Below are 27,880 nucleotides of genomic sequence, written 5' to 3'. Positions count from 1 at the left end.
TGTGGAGGCCGTATATTGCGATAAAACTGTTAAAATAGAGCGATAAAGAGGGGTTGGCTGTTAGCCGGGAGGCCGAGCTAGGACGGTCCTTTTTAATCATAGGATTTCCAGTTTGATTCGATGTTAAATGATGTTTGAGCAAGACGCTGAACCCCAGGTTGTTCTGATGTGCCGGCCAAAGCCTTGTACGGCTGCATTGCTACCATTGGGGTATAAATGTGTGTATGATTGGGTGAATGAGAGAGAATGTGTAGAGGTGAAAATGTGCTATATAACTGCAGTCCATCTGCCATAAGGTCAGGGCCCTTGTTTCCTTGTTTTTATCAACCTTTATACAAAAGACTTGCATGTTTTCACTCCACTGACTGCTCATAGTGTTAACCCATTCAGACCGGCTCACGCATCTATTCGTAGTTCCCATTAAGGCCGGCAAACACGTCTGTGTCATTTTGAGCGGTGTCGTATTTTTTTTTTCCCAGGCACGTGGCCAATTATATGCCCTGTGATTTGCTGAAATACTCTTGGGGTGAGTGACAGAGATGCTTAGGGATTTTTTTTAAACTCATGTGACTAATAAAATGCGCTGTGATTGGTCGAAATAAGCCTACACGTGGAGTATGTTTTGGTCGAAAATTTAAACACCGTGCTAGCGATCCGTCATGGCTGACTCAAGTGAAGGAAGTGATATTGAGGAAGTAATTGATTTGGATTTTAATGAAATATGGAGGATGACACAGGACCAGATTTAAATGATATCCCAGATCATTTAGATGTACCATTAAAAAAAAAAAAAAAAAAAAAAAAAATGCAGTTGAAGATTATAGCCAAGCAAGTCAGTCAAGTTGAACGCCAAAGAAGTAAGCTCTCGAATGCTTTTTATTTCGTGTTTTTATCTGCTATAGAGCCTGAGAAGTTAAGGTTTTAGTAGGCGTTGACACATTTTGAATATTTTTCTGAAAACCCTCAGGTTTTGAGAGGGGGTTTACAGAAAGGTACTTAGGCATAAAAAGGCCTTTTTTAGCAGGCGTTTTAGGCCTAAATGGGTTAATGGATAAAACGATGAGAAAAAATAGAGACCATATCAGGTGTACAGCATAATAGAAGCATCAAGCAAATAGAAAGTTAATCTCCTTCCACCAGCCACTTGTGTAACCATATGGAGAGGAAGTGCACCCCCGCCCCTCCCCCCCCCTCCAGTATGAACAAAGGCACACAATAAAGTAGAGGAGAGAAAAGTGTTACAATGGTTGGTATCAACGGCGATAGAAATAGTTTCCGTGTTCGTCACTTCTTGCACAATACCAAAGGTCTTTGAAACGGCTTCTCTTAGCCTGAGGGAGCAGCATACATCTTCCCCAGTGATGGTACTGATCCAGTGGAAAGGTAGATCAGGTGTAAATGAGTCTGCTGCCTCAGTGACCCCCGCTCTCCGCCCAGAAGCCCGGTGGGGTTTTTTCGAGCATGGTGTTGGTTTTGGTAGGGATGTCATGGCACAGGGGTGCACCACGCAACATATGTGCTGCATCCAGAGAAGCACCACAAAGGAGAATGTGCTGACAGACACAAAACCACGGCTGTACAGATTGCCGCCGGTGCTTTTGTGTTTGGGAGTAGAGGGGGAGGAAAGTATGTCCTGGTTAGAAGGGGAGACGGAGCATCTCGTGGAAGGGGGGGGAGGGATTTCTCCACGCTGCATACCAACCCATCCTCCTTCGTCACGCTGACGATTAAGGTCATTGCACTTGTAATGGCCCCTGTGTGTTTATGTTTTACTAAAGTACAGTTTTAGCTCTTCCTGCTTCCTTTTCATGATTATCCACATGAGTGGGGGCCAGCTCTTGTCTATTGGACCCTGAGAAATCATTAATTAATTAGTTTTCTTCATTAATTTTAATTAATTCACCTGGTATATAGAGTCTGAATCAGCCCTTAAGACAGAGCTAGAGAATTTGAGGTGGGCAATTTATTCTACTCCAACCTTTATTCATTCTGTTTTGATCAGTTTCTGGCGGCTGTAGAAACATACTCAAATATTTTACTAATATGTACTCGTATATTTTAAAAGAACAATACCGTGCAGGAATACCTTTTTTAAGTAGATGTCAAGCATTGAAATAAAAACAAATATGAAAGAAAGAGCAATAAATCCTTCCTAACTTAAAACTCACAGTAATGTCTACATTTGTTGTATGAGTGTGAAGGCCTTAATTTGTATGTCACTTTACAGCAGCTTTTAAATGTGGGGCTTGTCTATTAATTTACATGTATTTCTTTCTATATTTTCTTTATATTACTTTATAAACTGCTAAGTTTCAGGTGAATTTCCAACTCAGGATCAGTAAAGCCTTATTCATAGAATATCATTATTTATTTTTTGACTGTATTTTTAATCTTAATCCAAAAACAGCTGTTATCGAATAAATGTAGATCAGCTGTCCACCCCCACACCCTGGTGAATCACAGCATACAGGCTCCGGACTCATTTGTGCAGTATACTGTGTGACACTCTTAGGGCCACCACCTCCAGTGTTGTTTTGAGACCAGTCTCCACGGGGACTCCCGGATGCAAATGACTTGCCAGAGCATTGATCTGATGCACCAGCAGTAGGGCGTGTTCAAGAGTGTTGCAGTGTTTAGAGAGCATTCACCAGTGCATATTTGTTTATTGTGCAGGACAGGGTTGAGTGTGTAGAGTCACAACAGGAAGTGTTAGGAGCAGGTACCACTGCAGCTGTGTCTGCAGTAGTGTCCTTGATGCTGTATTGCAGTGACCATGCTTGTTGTAGGAAAGTAAAGCAAGAGTCAAGATGTCTGTCATGCCACTGATTGGTGTCTGATATCTGCGTCAAAGCCACAGTGACTCCCCTTCCACTCAGCTCCACAATAATACAGGATGCTTGCTTGGATTATTGGTTATCCCAGAGTCTGCCGCACTGTTCCCTGACCCAGCCCCACCCCCTCCAGCACCCTGTGGCCTGTAGATTGCACTTTAACGCCGTCTGTTCTTCCCCAGGCTGCCAGAGCTTTCCCAGTCCTTGTTGTCCCTCTTTTTACTCCTCCCCTTCTCCTCCTCCCCCCCTAGGCCATAGCCCTTTCTCAACTTCCTCCGTCCTGTAGTAGATCTGAAAATTGAAAACAGAGACGGGTGTGGAGAGGGGAGAGCGCAGAGGAGTGCAAGGTCTATCTTTGTCTGCCATCTGAGTCATTTTTTTCCTTCATTGTTCCGCCACGGTCAATGCAGCCTATATTTTGATAAAACAGCGCCCTCTGTGGCGGCTGCCACACGGTGCAAGAGCAGACATTTTCCTCTCATGTCTGCCTTTTGAAATGCCCATTCTGTGTGTCATACTGGTAAAATGGAGTGCTCTGCTCTCAGCTGGCACTCATGGTTCGCCATTAAGCAACTCAGGGCGAGGAAAATCCACATTTTTATGTTTCTCCCTCGCTTCTGAAGCATCCCTTGTCATGTTGTTTTTTGATTAGGAGGATTTTCCAGGGTGCCTGCAGTTGCCATTGCTGGGAGCTTAGTGTAATGCTGATTCACTGACCTCTGCAGACTGACTGGGGAAATGCTCAGAGGCTCACTGAATGCTCTCACTGATCTATTTACCATTCATTGATATTATAATGTAATGTGTTGTAGAATGATTCAGGACAGAACAGACATTCACGATACATGCCCATACTCTACTGACAACCAAATAACATTTCTGTTGTAAATTAATGGATTTTAAATGACTGAAACTGGGGCTGCAACTAGGGCTGAGCAGTATGGCCATGAACTTGTGTCCTGGTATTCATATCTTCATGACCATATAGTATGTCATAGTAATTCAATAAAGTAGTCTTTATGGTAAAACCTATTTTTCTATACTTGTATGAATTGAATACTTGACAAACTGAAAATACAGTATTTCTTCATTTATTGAGAACTTAAGTGCACAGCTGCATTACAATAGTGAATCATCACCCAGCCCAAGATGCCCCTAATGATTACTATCTTTAGAAAATAATTGACCATCCCATATACTAGGTGATGTCTTCAAATGTCTTGTTTTATCAGACCAGGAGTTTATAACACAATGATAACCCTTTTAAAATGATAAAATTCAAGGTAAAGCACAACCACCCCAAGTTGAGAGGCTAAACACTGCTGTTGTGTTTCCAACGCAATTACATCAATTTAAAAATGACTTTGTTCTTGCAGCGTTTTTAAGGAAGGAAAGGCTTTTTGTCGCAAAAGTTAATCCAAAATCTCCTTCATGTGCGTTTTATAAAATTAGCACTCACACCCTCTATTTGTCCCTAAGATGGAAGCGAGCCGAGAGCCGCTACACGGTGGAGAGAGCGGCCATCATCAGCCACTGGAACTGGCTCCAGGCCCACATCTCAGACCTGGAGTACCGCATCCGACAGCAGACCGACATCTACAGACAGATCCGCGCCAGCAAGGTCAGCACTCACTCTCATGTTAGATTTGTCTGTTGGGGGCTGATAAATAATAGAATATACAATGGTTTATGCGCAGAAAAACACTTTTACTATAAATATGCTCCTCGTGTAAATCCTTCTACAGGGCTCAGTGGAGCTGGGAGGAATTTCCCCCAGTGGAGTGCCTGCAGGGGGGACAGAAGTGAAGACAGAGCCTGTAAATACTCCGGTGAGTGTAATTGGGGAACCTTAGCAGGAGGTTTTGTTCCTCTACAGCGCTGTTTTAGCCATATCCTGTCTCCTGGGGCTAAACCAAATGAGTAGCCTCTTGGGATACTTGTCATTTAAGATTGATTCACAGCGTAAAGTTCTTAAATCTGGCTCTCAAATGCAGTTGCTTATTTAGCATTTTGTGCTACACCCTGGCAAACTGTTTAATCTAAATCTAGTGAAGTTTTGTATGGTTATTGAGGCAAACATCCCTAACAAGTTTGTCCTTTTTTAAAGGGATCTGCTGTTGTATTGCCTTAAGAATTCAATAAGTGATGTTTTTTCAACAAAAGCTCAAAAAACAAAATTGTTAAAGCTTTAAACATACTTCAAAATGCTGTTTGAATAACATTCAAGTTAACCATTGAAGTGTGAAGAATAATAAAGATGCGCGTTACCTCTGAAATGACATGAATCACTTTTCAATTTGAAAAGGTAGGTATTCAGCAGGTATTTAATTAAACCAGCATTCATTCAGCACTTTGGAATTCTGAGCACTGGATGTTTGATTGGAAGTTGAAAGGGGCTGTTTTTTGTTGATTTAAAGACGCATGATAATCATTAAAGCATTCAACATGTTTTGGTCAATCAAAGCACCTGCAGGAAATGAAGTGTGAGATGTGCTCAGGAAATGATTTCTATTTATTTGTCCCTCAGGCCTGAAATGAGTTGCAGCTTTTGTGTAATAAACACCTTCGACAACACCATTTATACCAAAACAATTGAGGAATAATGTATTACAGGATGAGCCTGTTTCTCTGGATATGTTTATGCTGTTTCTTCAAGCTACGGCAACTGCGGGTGTGGCTCTAATCTTTTCGAACAACTGTTTTCATTAATCTCACAGTCCGTTTTCACTTCATCCTGGTTGAATTGAAGGATTTTCTGTTTTCTGAGGCCTACTGTCAAATAATGTGCTTTAACAACAAAACAAAATGTCATTCAGAAAAATTGGCAACATTCAGGTGTGGAATTTTTAGAAAAGTTTGAATGAAAGAATGAATTGTGTTAATCTGTAGTAGCTCTGGGCAAAAAAAGGGTTTTAGTTTGTGTGAGAGCCAAGCCCTTATCACAAATCCAGAATTAATAATTCAAGGCTACACGACTGAGATGATTCAGTAATGTGGTTCCCTTAAATATCCCGGCTGTGCTTAAGTGCTGCCGCTCTGCCCGTGCTGCTGTGCCAGTGAACAGGAGGTGTTGTCTCACTGCCTCTGTCTTATCTGTCCTCGCAGGATGTGGGTTCAGAACGGCTGGAGCACACAGGCGTCGCCCACATCTCCAACACAGAGGCCGGCCAGTGGAAAGGTCAAAGCGCGCAGCCCGTTAATGGCGTCCTCAGCAGGTACAGCTGATAATAATAAGTATTTTAGGAGTTTCTAATTATGACATGCTGTTTTTTAATTAATAATTAATTGAGTATTGCAACAGAATGCTTTTCATTTATTATAATATTCTACATATGGCCCTTTTCAACATTCACAAATGTGAGGATTAATGCTCTTGTTTGTGGTAGTGAAATGAATGACTGGTTGTTGAAAAGAATGAGCAAAGCTGTTGGAAATGTTACACTATTCTTTTTACATGGACAAAACACTTCTGAAACAAATCAATCATGAAGATAATCAAGTGACGTTACTGTTGCTACTGAGATATGTAAGGGTCTGTTGGAGATTTTAAATATATATTGTATTCTCACCTAAGTTCATTTCATTATGTTAAATATTCAAAATGTCTTCCAAAAAAACCAAACAAAATATGAACAATTATTAAATCAGCAAACAAACAAAACAGATGGTTATCATCACACAATATTCAATCCCCCCCTCACACAGGCATGTACGTACTTAAATAACTATATCAATTCACTTTAAGATGCTCACTACATAGCGCTGATGCTTTTGAAAGAGACGTACATTGATGTATGCTAATATATTTGATTAACTGTCTTGTCACTTCAGACAAATTTGTTTCTATCTAATATTGAATGTGTCAGATTTGTGTCCTAATTCCTCTCCGTTTGTTGTCCTTGGTTCAGGATGGCAGAGAGTGCAGACACCAAGCCGCCGTCAGCCTACGACAGCTCGTGTGTGGCTGCGCGTACACGACCGCTCGTCAGCTGCCGGCGACGGAGGCTCATTCAGCCCAACACGGTGCCCAACCTCAACGGCAAGGTGAGCCTCACTGTCCGTTCACACACAAGGATAACCAAAGGGGATTCATTTGACTCGTATTGCAATCGTGACGTGATTTGCAATATCAGAGGGAATTAATTTTGGAAACGTGACTCACTTTATCATTGAAAAACATATTAAACTGATCATGATGTGATTAGGAGAATGTTTACCAAACAAGGAGATTTTATTCGAAGTAGAATACCATTTGTTGGTCGAGACTTGATACTGCAATGGGATTCTTCAATAGTCCACACTCGGATAGATTCAGAGCTTGCAGCAAATTCCTTGTCATGAGATTGCGCAATGCTTTCACCCTAAAGAAACGGAGAGGATGTGTTTTTATAAATAGGATTGTTACTAAAACTGAAGTGAAGATGTTAAATATTTAGCTGCAGAGAGCAATGGAATGGCTTTTATTCTCGTGTGTTAGGCACTCACTGATTGGTTCCTTGGTTTGTAACCCAATAGCTGAGTAAACAAGAGCCGGCTGACTTATTTATGAAAAACTAGGGCAAACAACAAAGAAGGGAAATAACCCTTGTGACGACTCACAAGTTTCAGAAGATGAAAAACGAAACATGGACCGATTGTTCATGCTGTTCCCCCGGAACACAAGCGTGGCCTAGGGGTCTCTGGGACATCAAATAAGGAAATGTATTAGTGTACAAATGTGTTGTGTGTGCTGATTGTTTCAACCTTAAGCAATCTCATTTTTCCAGTTGTACAGTAGTTCATAGTTTTAGGACAGGAAGTCCTAAACTAGTCTGCCTGTTAATAGCAAGTAGAGAACTAAAATTAGAAACATTTCTTGTAAATACAACTATGCTGTCACCATGACGCTTATGACTCCTGTAGTGTTTTACATTGGATGCGTTTGATTTGAAGCTAGTTAGCTAGCTAAATGTTTTATTCAAAATGTATTGTGCTGCTCTTAATATCCAAACGGTATAATCTAACAGCGCTTAGTTTGGGAACGGTCCAAATTGTGCATGTTGTATTCTGAAAGCATCCTTAAAAAGGTGTCTCACTGAATAATACGTACCTTTGAGAGGTGTGTTTAAGGTTCATGGAGTAGGATTTCCTTAGGAACAGTGTACAGACTCATACGTTCTCTCAGCCGTCGCTCATGACCCAGCAGAAGTGTGTACCGATGTCTGTATCTGCATAGACCATCGCCAGCTTTCACTGTTGTGTATACAAACTGCAAATGACTAATCCTACTTGTTGTACCTAAAGTTTACTGCTGAGCCTTACATGATCTGCGACATGGTTTCCAGGCGCAGAGAAGCAGCTGTGTCCAGTGTAGCTGCAGGGTGAACCCCGGCAGCTGTGCGATGTGTGGTGGCTGGCCCACCCCCAGAGAGGACCCTCAGTACGATCAGCCCACCCTGGACCGCCTGTCGAGACTGGATCTTGGCGTCCACCCCATCCTCTCCTTCCCTGACGGTCAGTGCTGGGCTCCTCGCCTCAAAAGAGTTTACGCTGTCATTTCCTTCTTTACATCTCGAGGGGAAGACATACAGGGAGTGGCCGTAGAGAAACTGCTCCTCAGGGAGTGTCTAGAAAAAACTACATTTCCTAAAAATCTGAAATGGATGCCATATCCCCCCCATCATTGGTGTATTGTCAGGACTGTATCTTCACTCCCAGAAGAACATCATCTTCCTTATATCAGTCTGAATTAAATCAAAGCGTCTATATAATTATTGAGGAATTTGTTGTGGTTTGCCTTGTTGATAAATAATTTATATAAAGTTGTTTTTGCAACCACAACACCATAGTGCGTTTGTCATTAGCTCAGAGTAGATTGCCCATGGTTAAATATAAATGTTGCATGCCTTGGTGAATTGCTAATGTTGAGCTACAGATGGCAAATCTGAAGTATCCACTGTGAACTCGTTTGTAATGGATGGATCTCCTAACTCCTTGTTTTTGTACTAACTCTCTTCTGTTTACCTATCCCTCAGACGTTTGTATAGGCCTACGTCTGCAGCAGGTGATGAAGAGCCAGTGGCAGACCAAGTCGCTGGAGAGGAGCAAACCACTGAAGAAGCTCTCCCTCAAACACAAGCTGTCCTCGTCCAAAGAGAAGCACAAGTTCACCAACTCACTCATGGCAGTCAGTAAGTACAAATGAGGACGAGTCACAGATATCCGCTGATGGCAATGTTATGTTTTTATTAAGAAAAGACACACATTTAACCCGGGTTAAATGCCTCTGATATTAAATCACCTAAGTAGAGCCAGACAGGATTTTAATTCCTTAGAACAGACACACATTTAACAACACTAGGACCTAAGGGACCTTCTAAAAATGTTTTGAAATTATTTTTAAAATCATTTATAGAGACAATATATATCGCCACAAAATTGAAATTCTCCAAACTGGAATCATAATGATGAAAGGTTCTTCTCTGCACAATAACAGAGTGAATCAAAGGTTGTTTTAATTTGATCCCAGCTGTTTGAGTACATAATGGCCTTTTTCCCGGTCACTATTTCACAAGGGCACATGGCAGAGGCAGTTATGTGGTTGGTTGTTGCTTTGGTTAGCCAGCTCCAGTACTAGCAACCTATGTTCTTACAGGTCTGCTGTAGCTTTATTTGTATTTTCTTTTGAAGGGCTCTAACAAACACACATTTCATACCCAGAGGAGAGTACCTCATGAATCTGGGGCTCCGGTTTGCTCTGTCTAATGATGATGTGTGCGTGTCTCCTGGTGTTGCAGGACTGGGCCACTATAAGAACCGTGCTGAGAAGCTGAGGCCGGTGGACAGCAGTGTAGGCAGCAGCAGCAGTGCGGTGCTGAACGCAGCCCGGCTCGAGGGCCAGGCGATGTACAAGACGGAGCGTCTGCAGGGCCTCACCACCCCCTTAGGGCCCTACGACAAGAACTACAGCCGCAAGAGATTAAGAGAGCACTCTCTGGACAGGACCGACAGTGAGTCTCTAACAAATGAAGCCCCTGTATAACACGCGGTATTATATCAGTGGCATTAATCAATTTAAGTAGGGCTCTACCAAATGACTTTTTACATCCTAAGCTTATATTCAGGATTTGTATGAAGCTCTACTCTCATGTTTTATGATGTTTAAATCCTTAAATCAAATTAAAAACCTTTGGAAAAAGTCCTTAATTTTTACAAAGTGATTTATCGGATTCAATTAATTAATCTTTTTTTCTATTGAACCAACTTTTTTATTAATACGACTCAACTTGTAATGACCTTTCCCAAATAGAAATGTAGTAACATTAAAATATACATTTTCTAATAATTCACCATAATATTTATTGAACCTATTATTATTATTATTATTATTATTATTATTATTATTATTATTATTGTGTTTACACAACCATCATTTTTAGTGCCGAAGGGCATACATATAAAGATTTTAAAAATCTGAATGAAAGAGTAAACACCAACAAATGCAGCTTTTTTGAACCTTAATATTTTATTTAAAGTTTTGAAAATGATGACCATCTTTTGTAATACATTTTGACTTTGACTCCTCTAAACTCTTTGTCTCTCTGTCCTCCAGCCTCCCCTAAACTCTTTCTGGACTCGAGCAGCACCTGCCCGACTCTGGCCAACATGCACTCGTCCCTCCACAGCCCCCTCACACGGCAGCTGTCCACATCCTCAGAGAACTCCACGCCGCTGGGCCCGGGCATCCAGAGCACGCCTGTAAGCAAACACTTTTATTTTACTCTTATCTGATATGAAGCGGGACATCACGAGGTCTCCGTTTTTCAGTTTCAAAATCACCCAAACTAGCAGAGCATCATGACACAGCGTTTTTTGAATTCTTTGCTTGTGAAAATCTGGTGTTTTCACAAGTCAGAATATGACCAAGTTAAAGAACGCAGCCTGATATCATAACCCCTGTCAACATGCAGTATTACCAGACATATGAGGGAGTAAGTTTGAAAGTCAAACGAAACTGAAACTCCTTTGCGGTTACAGTAGCGGGAAAACTGTCAGATACTCAGAGGCTACTGAGAGGTTGACTTCCGCTCAAACAGACCTGCCAGTGACAACAACAACAACAACATGTTAACCTGTAACAGAAGCTGTAACGCTGTAGAGAGGCTGATCCAGACAATAATGTACAGGTTAAACAAAGTCATTGCGTTTTGTTTCACTTGCGTTTTGTATCTATACAGTTTTTGTTGTTTTTAATTCTAGAAATCTTAGTTTTTAGATCCTAAGAGTTGATACTGTCTGCTCATATTTGAAGTTAACGTTCCCCTATTATGTTTGTGGGGTTTTCCTATCCTGTAGTGTGTTATGTAGGTTTTAGTGCATGTAAATGGTCTGCTAAAATCCCCAAATCCCCCCCAGAGGGAGTTAATTCCCCCCCCTGTGCTTCTATAGGCTAGCGCTCCAACAAATTGTTTGTGATAGGCAAATGGGAGGGACATCTCTAAGTGGATAGCCAATCAGAAAAGAGCTGGGCAGCTAACCAATCAGAACAGACTGGGCTCTGGTTTCAGACAGAGGGTCAAAAGAGGTGCTGCAGCACAGGCAGAATGAGGAAAATAAAGAGCTTTTTGAACATTAAAGCATGGAGACATGTCCCAGAGACAATACATAGAAATATGAAGCTTTAAAACACTTTAACAAAATGTCTGTAAATGGCCTCCTCTTTATCAGAACATTTGGGAAATGATGAGAACACAAATATATTTTAGTTGAAATTGTCACAGAAAGGCTGATTTTCGCCCTGTGGTCATACAAGTGTTATATTTATTTTGTATCCTCTTACTATATGTCCTCCTTTGTTTCCCAGCAGCAGCCAATCAAGAGGAGGCGAGGGGAAAGCTCCTTCGACATCAACAACATCGTAATCCCCATGTCCGTGGCTGCCACCACCAGGGTGGAGAAGCTGCAGTACAAAGAGATCCTCACACCCAGGTACCTGTCTGCAGGATGTCCGCTGCTCTGTTTGCTCTGACACAAACCCTTCCTAACTCCCCGCTCGACTTCCTCTTCCAGTGCTTTATACACCGCTGGCTTCCCTGCACTCACAGTTATTCCTCTGTTTGCTTAGGTGGCGATCAGTGGACATCTTCTCTCAGCCCATCACTGACGAGGAGGACGAGCGGGAGGTGAGTGTCCACTCCTGTCTCTCTGTGATGTTTGTTCAGCGGGATCCTTCATTAGACATCTGTTTCCTCATGCCATATTACCACCACTGGAAAACGTATCCCATAAGCGAAGGAACCATGGGAGCTAGTTTGCACGATTCTTTCAAAACTATTTAAAAAACAAGAGCTCAGGCATTAATTATTTAGATATTTCAAACCATGTTGACACATTCAGAATTGTTAAGGAAAACATATATCTGTTTTATTTTGATACATTCTCAATCCATAATAATGGTTTAAAACTCATCCATTATTTTGGCCTAGGTTGTACATTCATTTTAGTTATATAAAGTATTTTAAGATCTTAGAAACGATGTCACAAAAATATAGAAAAAGTCAATGGTAGATCTTTTCTATCCAGGGTTCAGAGGGTTAAACATCTGCAGATGCTTTCTGAGAAATAATGATGAATTCTCCATTAATACACAGCAGCCTTTCACTTAAACACAGTGTGGCAGCGAGGAAACAGAGACACCTGGTGGTCAGATCAAAACTGTTTCAAGGTCTATCTGAAATATCTTATTACATTTGTATGGAAGGAACACCATCAGAAGTCTCAGGCTTTCTGAAGTCAAAGCAGTTAAATGTTTTTAATAAATAATGAAAATGTTGTATGTATGTTTTTCTCAAAAATGGGTAACTAGGTAAAATACCAATCTGTGTTCTACAATGATCAAAAAAAGAAGGTCAATTCGCTCTTAAAAGAGTCTTAAAAACACAACTAGTCAGTTTGACGTCTTAAAAGCATTCATCAGTTCCTCAAAAGAAGAACAAAGGTGTGAAATACTTTTAGCTGCAGGGTGTAACTTTCACTTTAATTAAAAATATAAATTATTGCTATCAACGCCTAGGAAATGCAGTGCTCATTTTAATTAGAAATAAATTAAAATACTTTCTCATTATCCCGACTAGTTTTCTTTCTTGTATACTTTTGACAAACTTACCTGTGAAATATTATTCCAACACGACTATTCAAGAGTTGAGTCGAACTTCCTTGCAGACATAGGGCAAGGCTAAATGTTCTGATGTTTGCCATACGGTCTTTAAACGTTTTACCACATGGTCCGTGTCCTGATGGTGTGTGTGTGTGTCCAGGTGGAGGACCTGACTGATGCCGCCTTCACTCTGCTCCACCAGCCCCACGAGGACCAGGAGCGATCCCGCTGGACATGGATGGCCCTGGCTCCGGCGAAGAGGAGAGGCAGCAGGTCAGTACCACTAACACCACACCACACACACACACACACACACACACACACACACACACACACACACACACACACACACACAAGACACAGACCACACACACACACACACCCACACCCAATAGTCCTAAGCTTCATTCAGGCTGTGTTGTATGTCAGTGTAACAGAAACAAAGACATTTATATAACCACAATAGCTGAAGACGTACAGAAAAGGTCATTTTAAAAAGGTCATTATCAAAGATTGTGATGACTGTGGAAGGCTGGTAGACAAATCTCCAGTCAGGCAGCGTACAACATAATTCAATAAATCATTTAATGGGATGAAACACTTTCTTCAAACTGAGGATTTGTTCAAGAAATGTTTTAATTTCAAGGCGATGATGTCGTAGGCTTTTATCCAAACTCCTCTCAGAAGCTTCTGAAGTGCAAAAGGAAAATGTGCTTCAGTCCTGCAGCGATTTACTCCTCTCCCTGTCTGTGTGACGTAACCTCTCCGTCTCTTCCCTCAGGTCGTACAAGTCTGTTGACGGGCGCACAACCCCTCTGCTGTGCGGGACCAACCCTCCCACCCCCCAGCCGGCGTCCCCGGACCCTGGCCAATGCCCCATGCTCCACGACTACAGCTACGTGCCCTCCCCCATGAGCCCCGCCAGCCCCGACACCGCCTCCAACCCCCACACACCCTGCTCCAGGGACTCCCACCGGCTGCTGTCGAGCGAGGACACGCGCTGCTCAACGCCCGACTTCACCTTCGAAGAGAGGGTACGTACCTCAGCTCCAGCAGGGGTCAGGAATCCGCTTCATGCTAGAAGGGCTACCAAATGATCCACTCCCTAAATAGTTTGTGTATGATATAATCCTCTGCTGCCTGTACGCCACAAATACTGTTTCTCATCATGTGAGGATTAAAGGTGGGTGCAAAGGGAATGTTTAGACTAGGATTGGACCATCTGCAGTGGATTCAAATTAGGGTGTCATAGTTTCCCCCTACTGTGAATGGCGATCATAAAGGGAGGGGTGATATGGAGAAAATAAGGATATCAGGGTATTTCTACCTCTTAGCATGCAGGGTTTTGTCTCAAGTGGGTAACGGGGGCGCTGCACCCTCATCCCAAAATGCAGATATTCCCTGTAAAATGTTAGTGATGCCAGAAAACAAGATTTCTGTTCATCAAAAACGGTACAATTATTCCAGAAATAGGAGAAGCTCTGGATCTATTTGTTGTTTGAGGTGCAATGCATGACTAGGAACTGTTATTTTCTGCTTCGCTCTAATGTATTGTTTTCCATGGAAAGTGGGCGGGGCCGTAATTTGGCCCGGAAGTGACGTTGACGCCCTCACACTTTATTTTTGTAGAAAAACCCCTGCCCTGATATCGATATTGCGATAAAGTTGGGTTGACTACTGGTGATTAGGCATGGCACGGTTTTGGTGAAAAAACCGAACCGTACGGTTTGCTTGCCACGGTGCGGTGCGTCTGTGCACCGTACGGAGTCCACGGTTTTTTTTTTGTTTTTTTTTTCTCCAGACGTTCGACGTTGCATTGTAGCCTAATGCCCGTATGTTACCACGTGGTTTTCATTCGCGCGAAAGAAGCGAAAGCTAAGAGGTCGAGGTGTGTCAGCTGTACAAACATGGCAAGTGGGAGTGGAGAAGGCGGGCCGCCCAGGCCGGAGATAGAGGATGATCCGGGAGCCGCGGTACGTCATGCCCTCTCGCAGATACTTTGGCACCAATGTGATACCCAAGTTATATGACGAGACAAGGGAGGAAATAGTGACGGAGTTGTCTTTGGCATGCCACGTAGCTCTGACGACGGATGGATGGACTTCTAGGTCCACGGAAAGTTACCAGACAGTGACTGCCCACCACATTAATCCCCAATGGGAGTTACGAAGCTGCGTATTACAAACGCGCCCAATATACGACAGCCACACAAGCGAATTTCTTTCCAAAAAGCTACGATTTTTTTACAACACAGGCAAGAAGCACAAAGCCTTTCCAAGATATAATTCGTGAAGAGGTCACTTCATACAAGGAAACAGGCTGCATCTCTGTGGATGAAAATCCCCTCGCATGGTGGAAGACCAACGCACGTATCCCCATGTAGCAAAGTTGGCACAACGTGACCTGGCTGTCCCAGGTACATCTGTGTCAAGTGAGCGGGTTTTTTCCACAGCAGGGGACATTGTAACTGCAAGTAGGTCTCGTCTCTTGCCAGAAAATGTTGACAAACTCATTTTCATGCAGAAGAATATGAGAATTAAGTGAAAGGGGGAAGGCTGTTTTAAACAGTGCAGTGTTTGGTTCTATTGCAATATTTTATACTGATTGTGTCTGTGTGTATTTTGTTCGAAATTTTGTTAATATAACAGTGGCACTGGCACTTTAAGTTTAGATACCAAATCCAGCCATATGTTTCAAAGCACTGCACTTTAATTTCAAGTGAAAAAAATACATCCTCACTCTCAGGGATTAGAAGAGTTGTTGATTTTGTTTTCTGTTAGGCTGGTTGGATGGTGGGCTCATATTATGTTTACGGCCTCATGTTCTCATAGGCAATTGTGTTCGCCTGTTCAAAGGACAGCAAACATTCCTGACACTTATTTTGAGTAATAAAGTAAAACATGTTGAAATCATACATGTCTTCCCTCTTGCTCTATCAAAATACTACCTTTCTGAGATTGTTAAAACAGTGTGCTTAGAGTCAATTGAAATTCAAGTTTGTGCATTATTGTTACATTATAACTATAATTTTATACCCTTTTAAATGCTGTATCCTAAACTATGGTTAGTAATAGCATCTGCCTAAGAATATTCTCAGAGACAGGGCTCCTGTTATAAACTGGCTGTTACCAGAATGGCAAGGACCAAGTTGTAATGCATTGCTAAAGGCACTGTGTAATGTCATAGAAGTGTTGTGCTGTGGTAGTAAAATCTTTTCAGTGACTATTACAGTGTTCCACTGGTGTAACGGCGTGTATTATGGGGCTACGATAAAAAAGTAAAAAAAACACCAAGAACCGTACAAAACCGTAAACCGTGGACCTCAAACCGTGATACACCGTGAACCGTGAGTTTTGTGATCCGTGCCACCCCTACTGGTGATGTATTAAAGTATTGAACCAATGTGGCTTTAAACAAATCATCGAAGTTTAATGAACGATGTTGCTGTTTGCAGACGGTGGCGCCGTGGGAGCGTCGCGGCTTCCCCCTGGCGGCGGACCCGGAGCCGGAGCCAGAGAACGAACACTTCAGGCCCCGAGTCCGCACCATCTCAGGTTGCCGAGCGACAGCCTACGGGCGGCTGGATTCGGACGACACGGAGCCGCCCTGCGACGAGGACGGCGGCTCCAAACACAAGGCGGCGTCCTCCGCCACACACCGATGAATGACTGATAGGCTGAGGTCCCGCCCTCCTACCCGCCCCACAGCTCCTCTCTGGCATTAACAAGCAGAACCTCAAAGCAGAATAAAAGATATTAAATGGGTTCCTGTTGTTTGATATTCAAACATCAGTCTAATACTTTTCACAGTTTTTAGTGAACATTATGGAGATAGAAGCCTTTCCCTACACTTGTTTTTGTCACAGGAAAAAAAAGGATAAATGTAAAAAAAAAAAAGTATAAAACAACACGTTACAAAATGTTTTCTGTAGTAGGCTGAACAATGTACATGGGGGCTTAGTGGTGTTTCATATGTCGCGTGTACACTTGTAGCGCACTATGTAGCGGACTCCTCAAAATATGGCCAAAGGGTGTTTTCTATTGACTAGTTTGCTTGTATTTCCCATGTACATTTTTAGTGGAGTGACAAATTACAAAACAAGAAAAAATCCCCCCCCTCCTCCTTTCTCCTCCTCATCCAAATAAACAGGTACATTTGAGATGTGGTTCCCCTCTTCTCCCACTAGAGGTCGCCTGAAATCACCAGAGCACTTCTCCAACTGCCAAGTCTAGTTTTGTTGGTTTTTGCTTTTTTTTCCTTGTTTGTTTTTTCATTCCTGACATGTTTTATTTGTACGTGTTCTGTCTGTTCCTGTGTAACACATTCTTTGTGTTTTTTGAAATAGTAAATCATTCCTTTCTACGGTCTCTTTTTTTTGTTTTGGAGAGAGTGTTCCGGCTCCTCGTCTCCCCGCTGTCTCTGTTCTTTTTATTTTTTAAAAAGGGTGGTGGCATAGAGAGGACTGGGGTGTGTTTTGAGCACTTGCCCTTACAGAATAAAGCGCTGCTGCATGCTAAAAGAAAACATGCTAATGTTAGTCTTATCACAGTAAGATTCCCACCCTAAAGAACCAAAGGGCGGGGGAGGATTGTACCACCTGCTGGTTTCACTGCGTACAGTGGTTGCTGTATTAGAAAATTGTGGCATAATAAAGAAATAACACAACCCCCCCTCCTCTTTTGTTTTCCTCTTGTGAACATCTGAAATGTAGCAGCTAGAAGCCCCCCCCCCCCAGCTCAGGTTTTTTCAATTTAAGGGATTAGTTTTCTGCTGTGTGATACTTTCACTCTGATCAGATCTAGACTACTCCATTGCCAGATGGGTAATTCTTTTATGCCACCCCCACCATAACCACACTCTTCTTCCCCCCCCCACCCCCCCCTTCTCCTCCCTCACCTTAAGTAACTAATTGCTATGCAAAAAAAAACTGGTTGTTTTTAATTTTACACCTCCTTTTAATGCCACAGCCATTCAATCACTGTTCTTTTCTTTTGTAGTTTAAGCAAGATGTCAATGTACCTGTTTGATTGTTGCAGCAGTTAACCTAATCAAAAAGCAGAATTGTTTTTCTTTTTGTAAATAGAACCATTAAAACATTTATGTTTAACTTGGCGTTATTGTTCTGGCCTCAAGTCCTTTTAGTGTCAGAAATCACTCCCACTTTCACTCGGTCACTGTTAGTGTTTAATAGTTACACATTTCGGTTTAATCTGTATCAATACAACATCTGCAAACGTGCTATCGTGAACCTATTTTGTGTATTTTTGACATAAAACAAACGGAAGATGGTGCACTACGTGAAACATAGGGAGTGATTTCCGTACTTGTGATATAATGATCCACGACGACGGTGACTTCATAGCATTTATTTTCAAATACACATATACAGCAACAAGAATCATCATAAACCAGTTATTGATCAAATGCACAATAACGAGAACAATCACATTTCCACAACTGTACAGCGTCAGAAGCAACCAAACGAAAAAAGGGGTGATGAGTTTTGTTACTGCAGAAAAACCGACCCACCAAAAGCATGTTACTGCACGCCTCTCCTCTCCTCCTGCACACCGACCATGTGGTCTGAGAACTCAGCATGCAGAGAAAGGTGCAAGCACTCTCAGGTCCCACCTTTGCGATCATAGAGATAAAACACCTTTAAATCTATGTTGGCAACATGTTAAATACACACAGCTGGGACTGTTAGGACTCTTTAAAACCACTTTTTTTTTTTTTTTTAGATCAGTAGGTCTTTCCATATCCATAATATGTTCATTAAACAGGAAGAACAAAGAGACCACTTTGTGAGGGGGGAGGCAACAGGCAGACTCCTACAGGAGGTGCATGCAAGAAGTTGTTCACTTCATATTAATGCGAGTAATAGTGATGAGTCACTGGGAATATCCATCAACATTAGGACGTGTTTGAGCACATGAACGGAGTGTTATATTTTTAAGGAACATGGTTCTCGTTACAAATTGAGGAAAACAGCTGGTTGCTTCTTTACAAAACACTAAATACTCATATTACTCTGATCTGTGGATCTGTCTCTCCATGGGGGGCCAACACAATGTGGACAACCCTGCAGACTTTACACAAGTATTCTTTTGTGACGTTTGCTGGACCTGAAATCTTCAGGCTTTCCAGCAGGCTGTTTTTCACTGTGGTTTCCAACCTAAGGGTCGAGACCCCATTCAGGGCCGCAAGATAATCTTAAATGGGCCATGGGATTATTACCAGGATTTTGAGCCTGGGAATTATCATATAATATTTCAAATTACGAATTATGTCAGTCAGAAGGACCACAGTCAAACTACGGAGTGTAACAAGCGAGAATAGTTTTTTAGACCACTTCAGGTCTCTGAAAAGGGTTCAGATAAATTAATTTGCATGGTGTGCGGGTGTCCACATACTTTTGGCCATGTTATGTTGTGTTTTTTTTACCCAAGAGTATTTTATCATCAAAAGCAACCAGCTAACTTGGTGTCACGTTGAACCGTCCAGAGACGCAGATGAACTGCTGTACTGTTTTCCCTCAACCTAACATGGCCCAGTCAACCTATCGTCATCCATCTTCATCATCCATTAACATCCGCCTACCTGCTTAGCAATATTCATTATGGTTGAGAACATTCTCAAATACTACTTTTTCAACTTTTAAAGTGAGACTATATAACATTTAAGAGGAGCTACAACCTCAGTCAAATTCATACCTAGCTCCTTAACACTATTAGCTTAGCATTATCGGATCATATCGTCTCGCTTTAAGAATAACTTCCAGTAATTGAGGTGATTATTGTACCTACCTTTAATGTGCATAAAGCCGTTTAAATGCTGTTATCAATGACTAGCTCGAGTCTCTACTCTTTATAATTTGGCCATGAGAGATACAGTTTAAATGCCTTAAAGTTAATTTCTTCTCAAGCGCATTTCCGATAGAGCAATAACAAAAAATAAAATAACACTGACAGTAGCAGGCACGATACAAATGTTTCTTCATATCAAATACATGTCATATATCCACAGAGAACGATTATAAAACTGTGCCCAACACAAACCAAAGTTTCTACGCTAGCAGTTCTGTTTTTTCTTTTTTTTTTAATCCAGGTTACACCCCCGTCATGTCGGGACTACACAAAGCAAAATACAGCACTGAGGTCTGAAAGCCTTTTTTCTGCCTTGCACAATTAAATTGCTACTTTTCTTTTGAGCAGTTTTCCTCCGACACCCTTCACCGTACCCTGTTAACTGCTCCTTCTGCGTTAGCACAAACCGGACCCCAGCAGTACCAAAGGAAATGTCAGGGGACACCCTAAAAGGGGACGTTAGAGACACACCTCTCCAAAGGGCCCACAGTCATGTGACAGGAAACCAAGTGTTACATGATTACCAGGATATGTATGGAGATCTGTGGATTCACAGGGGGAATTTTGCTCTGCTGGGGTGCTTTAACTCTTAAAGGGAGACTTACAAAAGGTAGAAATAGCAAATGAAGAGACCACAGAGAGAAATTAAATACATATTGTTAATCATGTTTCTCTCTCTCTACGTAATGCCAGTTTAGTGAAGGATAAACAGTGATGGGTAGCTAAAAAAGTCCAGTGATAATAATGAGGAGGGCATCACAACTCCTCTACGTGGTCGTGTGGTCGAGGTGGAGCCAAGTGTAGGGAAGTGGGGGGGGGGGCGTTCACAAGCCTTGTTTGGCCAGGGAGGCGGACACCTGGTCAGCCAGCGTGGAGAGCTGCGGGGAGTCGGCCATGTTGAGGCTGCCGGAGGAGGACACGGTGCTGAGCTGGTGGGGGGAGTCTTCCAGAGAGACGATCTCAGCGCCGTGGTCGGTGCGCGCCTTGGCGGACTCACGGAAGCTCAGCTTGTGGCTCTCAATCTGTGGGGGGTGGGGTGGGGGGGTCACAGCAGGAGGTCAAACATAAAGCCGGGGCTATGTTACGTGCTGTTGCGCGCCCTCTGCTGGGAAACAGCGTGTTGGAGCAGACTCTCTGAACTCTTATTCGCTCACGACTTTTTAGGTGTACACTTGAATTAAGCATGGGATGTAATGTAACCACGGTTACTTTAGAAGACATCACTATTTCATACATCTACCAATTGAATTTGATATTACTTTTTTAATAACTATAGTAGAGTTCATGCATACTATGGTCTCCTTTGTATTAAATGGTATATTTAACTATGACTTTTCTATGAGAAACTACTATGCTGCTTTTAATGGTCTTTTATGGCACAATAATATGTAGTAACCTTTTCTATTACATACTATTCTGAGCTTTTGTTCTGATATTTTCGACATACTATACTTTTGCATATTTTTGATATTAAATACTACATTTTTGATATTAATACCACTTTTTTCCATGTTTTCTAATTTATTATGTTGTTTTTTTGCGTATTTTCGACAAACTATACCAGGGGAGACCAAACTACAGCCCGGGGGCCAAATGTGGCCCGTTGTCCACTTTGAATTGGCCCCTAGCAAATTTAAAAAGTATAATGGAATATGGCACACATATGAAACTTGTGCTTTTCTTATATTGTACTTCTTAAATATACAGCAGCGGAAAAAATGAAGAGACCGCTTCAGCATAATCATTTTCTCTTGTTTTATTATTTATAGTTTTGTCTTTGAATTAAATGATTCTTGTTTTGTTTTTTATTGTATTCTATAAACTACTGACAATATTTCTCTGTGTTGGAATTCAACAGACACTGGAATGGCTGCCATAAATGTACAGATAAAGATTTAAGAACAATGTGGTCTGTAAATCGATGTAAACAGATATTACACAGCAGCATTGATGAGTAATAAGCCCACTTATCAAATCAATTCTGTCAATTCAAAGTTTAAAACCTTTTGTAACAAATCTAAGTTGATATAAATGCCCAATAACTAATTTCCATAACAACCTTGAAATAGACCCTTCATATTTCCCCTTATTATGGGCAATCTGAGGCTTCTGTTTGAAGGGATGAGATGCCAACACTTCTTGTAACCAAATAAATGAAGCCCAGACAGTTTTTTTAAGCATCATTTACCTACATTTGATGGATTTTGTTAACTTATAACTTACAAGTCAATATACCTCACCTCTAGTGAGGTCCACCCTTCGTATGATGTTCTGTATGTGGCCCTCAAAAAGTTTGGACCCCCTGCACGATACTATGTCGTTTTTTGTTGCACTTTCGACATACTATACTATGTTTTATTACAAGTTTTATGTGACCTGCTACAGTATGACCTTTTTTGATATTTTGATGGCACATTACACCATGACTTTTCTCATTTTTTATGGCTCAGTAGATTTCAGTGTTGATGATCATTTTAGGAGCCAGCTTTTATGGCAGCACATTTATGGGCATGGTTTTGCTAATGACACGTTCAACGATCACACAGCGCTGCGATGCTCCACGTAGTTTGATAGTATGTATGTGTTTATCTGATTGAGTCATCTTCAGCACCTTGAGGCAGATAACAGAGCGCTGCAGACCACACACAGCTGGCGAGTACTTACGGGAGTCCTCAATCTTTATGAGGGGGTTCGTCAGGATGGGTGTGATGGGTGTTGAAGGGACAGTCTGAGGTGACTGAGGGGGGGTGACAGCTGGGGAGGGGATTGAGGGGCTGCCTGAGGAACTCCTCTCTGCTTCCTTCCCTTTCTCCCTCTACAGAGGAACCCCCAGCACAGGGAAGGACAAGGAATGCAACAAAAAAAAAATGGGATGGCATCAACAGAAATCAAAACACAACGAAACCACATGAAGAAACCAAATACAAGACAACAAATCAACAATCTGTGAGGAAATCAACAGGATGCAGAAGATGGAAGCTTGAACAAAACAAGGATAGAAGCAGCAAGCTCAGGGAAGGATGGGATGAGAGAAGGATGACTTACCGCTCTTAAAATTGTTTTTAACTAAAGTTTTAAATCTAAAATCACATGTTGCATTGTGGGTTAGTCAATTCTGCCAAGCATTTCAAAGTTTAGCAATAGAGTGCAATCCTCTTTCAACACCAAATAGATTGTGAACTGGGAAAATAGATTGTTTTATTTTATTTAAATACTATATTAATTGCTAGATTACTAACGCTATATATTTAGTTTCCTTTACAACTGATATTATTTTATTTGTATTATGATGAATACTAATCAGTACAAAGAACACGTTCTCTCTGCTTTCAGGATATACTGCTCTCTCAGAGTTCAGGGGCCGTGGTTCTGTTGGTCATTAGCAGGCAGCTGTGATGCAGATAAAGCTTTGGCCATGGAACAGCAGGACACGATAATAGGAAGCAGGGTAACAGCACGCTGATAGAGGAGATCTAGTGTTTGTAACATGGAGCTTGGTTGAGTGTGTTTACCCTTCTCCCTCCGCCTCCAGGGACGTGGCCGATGTTATCGAGAGAGCCGACCTTAGACTGAACTTTGAACTCCAGCTTCTCATGCTTGATCTCAATGTTCCCACCACCTAATGAACACAGAATACAGATTAATAACCACATAAAGAAGTATTTACGAACATAAATGTAATATATTTAATGTGAATAGATGAATAAGAGACAGTTTCATAAAAACAAGTTCTATCAGAAGCACAAGACAAGTGATGGAAGATAACCTAGAAGTTTTACGGGAGTAAAAGTACAAATACCACAATGTGAAAGTCAAAGTAAAAGTACAGAATTGTCCAAAACAAAATGCACTTTATAATGTTAGTAAAAGTACTTGTTCTGCAGTAAAATGTCCCTGTGGCTGTTAAATTATTATATATTGCATTATTATATTGAGTGGTTCCCAAACTAGGGGTCTGGCCCCTCCAGAGGGACACCTGATACATCTCAGGAGTCGTGAGACAATTAATGGGAGAGAAAGAAAAACTTCTGATACACATCTTTATATGAGTTTGTTGGACCTGTCCCTAATCTTTGCCTTTTTTGCATATTATTATTATTTTATCATTTTTCCTCTCTTTTGGTGGAAAAGCTAAGAAATGAAGGAAATTGACCGGCAACTAGACAGTGACTTATTGTTTAATATATTAATATTAAACAATAAATCTGGAAAGTAAGAAGTAACTATAGCTGAGGAATAAACGTTGTGATGAAATAGAAAGTATAATATTCCCTCTATAAAAGTGTAACATAAAAGCACTTGTGCACAAAACACATTCAAAACAAAGCCTGCTCCATAAAGACTGTAAAGCCTGCTCTAAAAGCTAGAAAGTAAAAATCATTTTATTCCATGTCTAGATTTAAAGTTTTTGATGGATGATAATGTACCTGGCTTATGATGGAGGTTGGATTTGGATCCACATTTCGACTGAACGTTGGTCAGATCGATCTTTTTGTGCACAATCTGAACCTGTGAAGGGGGAAACACAGAGAGCACAGACAAATGGTTTTCAGTTCAAAGTAAAACAAGTATATCTTACCCCGGGAACATGCAACTACAGAGGAACAGCTGCTAAAAACAAGTTAAGACAAACGGGGTTAGAGTTTCATGTACTGGAATCTTTTCATGAAAGAAATGCAGAAAATGATCCAGTTTGTAGTTAAAACGTTAAGAGTAAAGTTAAACGGATCATACTCTGCATTCTTTCACATGCTCTGCACATGTTGTAGATATAAAGCCATATTTCTCTGTGTGCATCACAGAGTCTCATCTCTCCTGTCATGGCCGATTGTGTCGTACCACAAAGCGCTCAGTCTCTGCGCTGAGGTCATCTGAGCGCCCTCCACAACAGGCACAGTGCGGACAGAGACTCTTTGTTACCGACTCCTTCTTCTCTGTCACACAATTAGTGGCTCCCCACCAGGGAATTACGAGTCATTTTTCTGTTCATTTGCTAAAGACACATCTGATTAAGGTGGAAAACAACGGAAACACACACAGGATTCATGCATGTTCGTCGAGGGGCCAGTTTGGGAGGTTCTGATCACAGTCAAACTGACAAGCACAGATCCAACAGTTATCAGGCTTACAGAGGAGCATGAGCATTACATAACACTGGGAGCTGCCAGGAAGCACTGCGAGACCCAAGAGAGACTAGAGTTCATCAGAACTAGTTCACGTCTGAGATTCAGAGCAGATAACACCACTGGTAGTCAGTGATCTAGGGCTGGAGGAAGAAAAAGTACTAATGCCATAGGTGCAATTCATTTAAGAGAAAAATGTAAATTAATATAAATGTAAATGAAATAATGATAGTGTTAATTCATATAAATAAATGTAAATGAAATAATGATAGTGTTAATTCATATAAATAAATGTAAATTAAAGAATAATAGTGTTAATTCATATAAATAAATGTAAATTAAAGAATAATAGTGTTAATTCATATAAATAAATGTAAATTAAAGAATAATTATTTTCACAGTTTTAATTGGCTGAGGTGCATTTTTATATAAAAGAAATCTATCGACAACATTTTAAATAAAAATGCAGTAGTCTGACTTTAATATATTCAATTGTCATTCAAATAAATTAAATATAAAATAGGTGATTCAAATATTACATTTTGTATTTAAATTGACAAATCCTTTTTTCTCTAATTTTAAAAACTGTCATTTAAAAAATATCTTCATAGGTTTCAAATGTAAAGAACATATTGTGTAAAGTAACTATAGCTGTCAGATGAATGCAGGAAAGTGGAACAAAAGATCTCAAAGTAACTAAATGTAAATATAACAGCTATTGTTACACTGGTGGTGGTTTAGGTGTACTCTGCTCATGCCTGTATTAATGATAAAACCGTTAATAGGAGGAGGGGTTAGCAGTGTCTGAGTATAGAGGTCGGGAGAAAACACACACAGGAGGCTTCGTCATGCGGACATCCTCCTCAGTGAAGGAAGGGTTTGAGGCCCCTGCCGTCTGCCAGGGGCCAAACCCCCAATCTACTCACATTGCCACCGCCCGCTACATGTTTTATATTATCTTTGGAGCCGCACCGGGACTGCACACTGCTTAAGTCCAGCTTCTTTTCAAGAATTTGAACCTGGAAAGTTGATATGAAAGACGGTTATCCTGGAGGAAGGAACAGCAGCAGATCTGGAGAGAGGGGGAACCAGGGCTCAGTGAAGAGGGGGAGGGGGGTCACTTGGTACACGGTTTTATTGGGCAGAGTGTGACTTTACAAATCCCATTCATTAGTCCGTCTTCTTCTCATGTGTTTTAAAAGGAAATCTTTACCCAAAGTTAGTTGTGATAAAGGATTAAGAAATGGAAGAAAAACCTTGCAGTGTTTCTTAGTTCTGACTGCGATCCAGAGTGTAAAGCTAGATGTCATATATGCAAGTTGGCCTTTAAAGGGGCAAATCCAAAACTGAAAAAGAATCAAAGAATGCACAGTACGGATCATACTTCATTTGGTGTCTTCATGGGCAGGCACATTCATACGAACTATTGTGCACATGCCGACACGGGTGAATGATTACATTTAAGACAGGAACATTTTACTCAACAATTTCTTGATGAATTGAACCTGAATTGCTTAAAATTCAGGAGGATATCAGTTCCTTTCATGTGAAATGGGAATAAGCATCCATTAATCAGCAAAAAGATTCTAGAAAACTTCTTAGAACTGCAGAACTTGTCGAGAATCATCCTATTTTAAGAGTTTCTCCGGTAGTAGTTGTCACCTATCCTCACATTTTTTGTCAAATGATCACTCAGTAAAAAAGAAAATCAACTAAAGCAGCTGATAATCTCTTCTGAAAAAGGCATTCAAATGTTTTTGTTATGTTTAAAATTTCTGTCAATAGACAAATAATTGGAAGTCTAATTGTATGACCTGTTGGTTGATTTCATCTATAACTACTCATCATATGCTTCATATATTTTCTATGTTATATCTTAAACAAGTGCACAGTAAATAAAGCTATTAAATAAATCATTGTAGTAAGACAGAATATAAAAATGGCAACCAATAATTAAAAAGATGGATTGTGTACTATAGCACTGCACACTGGGAAATGTATTGAGCTTAGGGTCTGCTGTAGTCACCGCTGCTCATGCCTGAGTATTAATGATAAAACCGTTAATAGGAGGAGGGGTTAGCACTGTCTGAGTATAGAGGTGAGGAGGGAACACACACAGGAGGCTTGGTGCACGCTGACTTCCTCCTCAGTGAAGATGCAGTCTGAGTAACAGGAAGGGTTTGGGGTGCCGGCTGCAGGTACGGGCCAAACTCCCGATCTACTCACATTGCCACCGCCCGCTACATGTTTTATATTATCTTTGGAGCCGCACCGGGACTGCACACTGCTTAAGTCCAGCTTCTTTTCAAGAATTTGAACCTGGAAAGTTGATATGAAAGACGGTTATCCTGGAGGAAGGAACAGCAGCAGATCTGAAAGTCCATCTTCTTTTTCAAGTATTTAAAAAATAGAGCCCTTTCTTTTTGTTACTATAGCTATCGAGTGCTTTCAGTGCTAATCCAGACTGAGAGCGAGTGAACAAGGCATATATTAGAGATGCAAGTTGGCTTTGAAAGTATATCCACACTGTACTGATCATCTTCGTTGGGTGTCTTTATGGGCAGACATGTCCATACATGTTTTTTTGGCATGAACACTTGCAGAGATGGGTAAATGATTAAATGTAGGAAATGGATATTTTAATTCTCACTCTATGAGGAGATCCCATCCTACTTTTTCAAAGGATATGATAAGTGAATAAACGTCCTTAAAGATGCTCCTTAACACTGCACAACTCGCATTAGATTTATCATACACAGTATGTAAGAGTTCTTCAGTATCAACGCAATCTAGTGATAGTTGTGTGAACATCTTTGGAAAAACTGCAAACAGGAGCGGCTACAAACTGATTCAGCATGCTTTTAATTATGCCCTTTTATCAAAATGAAAGGAAATGGAGTCTCAACCATTTCCCCAGCAACCAAA

At 41.1% G+C, this 27,880-nt stretch overlaps 2 protein-coding genes across 27 annotated transcripts in view; one reads left to right on the top strand and one right to left on the bottom strand.

Moving 5' to 3' along the window:
- The window catches only part of kansl1a (KAT8 regulatory NSL complex subunit 1a), a 32,950-nt gene extending 14,872 nt beyond the window's left edge, over nucleotides 1-18,078 (top strand). For 4 of the 7 annotated variants that reach the window (XM_063892386.1, XM_063892385.1, XM_063892384.1 and 1 more), the window contains 13 exons: nucleotides 4,311-4,452; nucleotides 4,577-4,660; nucleotides 5,937-6,046; nucleotides 6,740-6,875; nucleotides 8,156-8,324; nucleotides 8,846-9,003; nucleotides 9,601-9,820; nucleotides 10,423-10,568; nucleotides 11,674-11,798; nucleotides 11,935-11,992; nucleotides 13,127-13,239; nucleotides 13,748-14,000; nucleotides 16,421-18,078. In XM_063892386.1, coding sequence (XP_063748456.1) covers nucleotides 4,311-4,452; nucleotides 4,577-4,660; nucleotides 5,937-6,046; nucleotides 6,740-6,875; nucleotides 8,156-8,324; nucleotides 8,846-9,003; nucleotides 9,601-9,820; nucleotides 10,423-10,568; nucleotides 11,674-11,798; nucleotides 11,935-11,992; nucleotides 13,127-13,239; nucleotides 13,748-14,000; nucleotides 16,421-16,630 — 1,924 coding nt within the window. In that variant the 3' untranslated portion in view covers nucleotides 16,631-18,078. The remainder of the gene's footprint in view (nucleotides 1-4,310; nucleotides 4,453-4,576; nucleotides 4,661-5,936; nucleotides 6,047-6,739; nucleotides 6,876-8,155; nucleotides 8,325-8,845; nucleotides 9,004-9,600; nucleotides 9,821-10,422; nucleotides 10,569-11,673; nucleotides 11,799-11,934; nucleotides 11,993-13,126; nucleotides 13,240-13,747; nucleotides 14,001-16,420) is intronic. The other 3 variants (XM_063892390.1, XM_063892389.1, XM_063892391.1) reach the window with 3 other exon arrangements.
- Nucleotides 18,079-18,316: 238 nt separating this feature from the next.
- mapta (microtubule-associated protein tau a) overlaps nucleotides 18,317-27,880 on the bottom strand; it is a 31,448-nt gene continuing 21,884 nt past the window's right edge. For 14 of the 20 annotated variants that reach the window (XM_063892392.1, XM_063892398.1, XM_063892394.1 and 11 more), the window contains 5 exons: nucleotides 27,182-27,274; nucleotides 25,882-25,974; nucleotides 24,260-24,341; nucleotides 23,345-23,451; nucleotides 18,317-20,854 (listed from right to left, as the gene is read on the bottom strand). In XM_063892392.1, coding sequence (XP_063748462.1) covers nucleotides 20,657-20,854; nucleotides 23,345-23,451; nucleotides 24,260-24,341; nucleotides 25,882-25,974; nucleotides 27,182-27,274 — 573 coding nt within the window. In that variant the 3' untranslated portion in view covers nucleotides 18,317-20,656. Of the gene's footprint in view, nucleotides 20,855-22,496; nucleotides 22,648-23,344; nucleotides 23,452-24,259; nucleotides 24,342-25,881; nucleotides 25,975-27,181; nucleotides 27,275-27,880 lie in introns of all 20 variants that reach the window. The other 6 variants (XM_063892399.1, XM_063892406.1, XM_063892405.1 and 3 more) reach the window with 4 other exon arrangements.

This window comes from Eleginops maclovinus, chromosome 10, assembly GCF_036324505.1.
Source record: "Eleginops maclovinus isolate JMC-PN-2008 ecotype Puerto Natales chromosome 10, JC_Emac_rtc_rv5, whole genome shotgun sequence".
NCBI lineage: Eukaryota > Metazoa > Chordata > Actinopteri > Perciformes > Eleginopidae > Eleginops > Eleginops maclovinus.
This window is presented reverse-complemented; position numbering and strand designations above follow the sequence as displayed.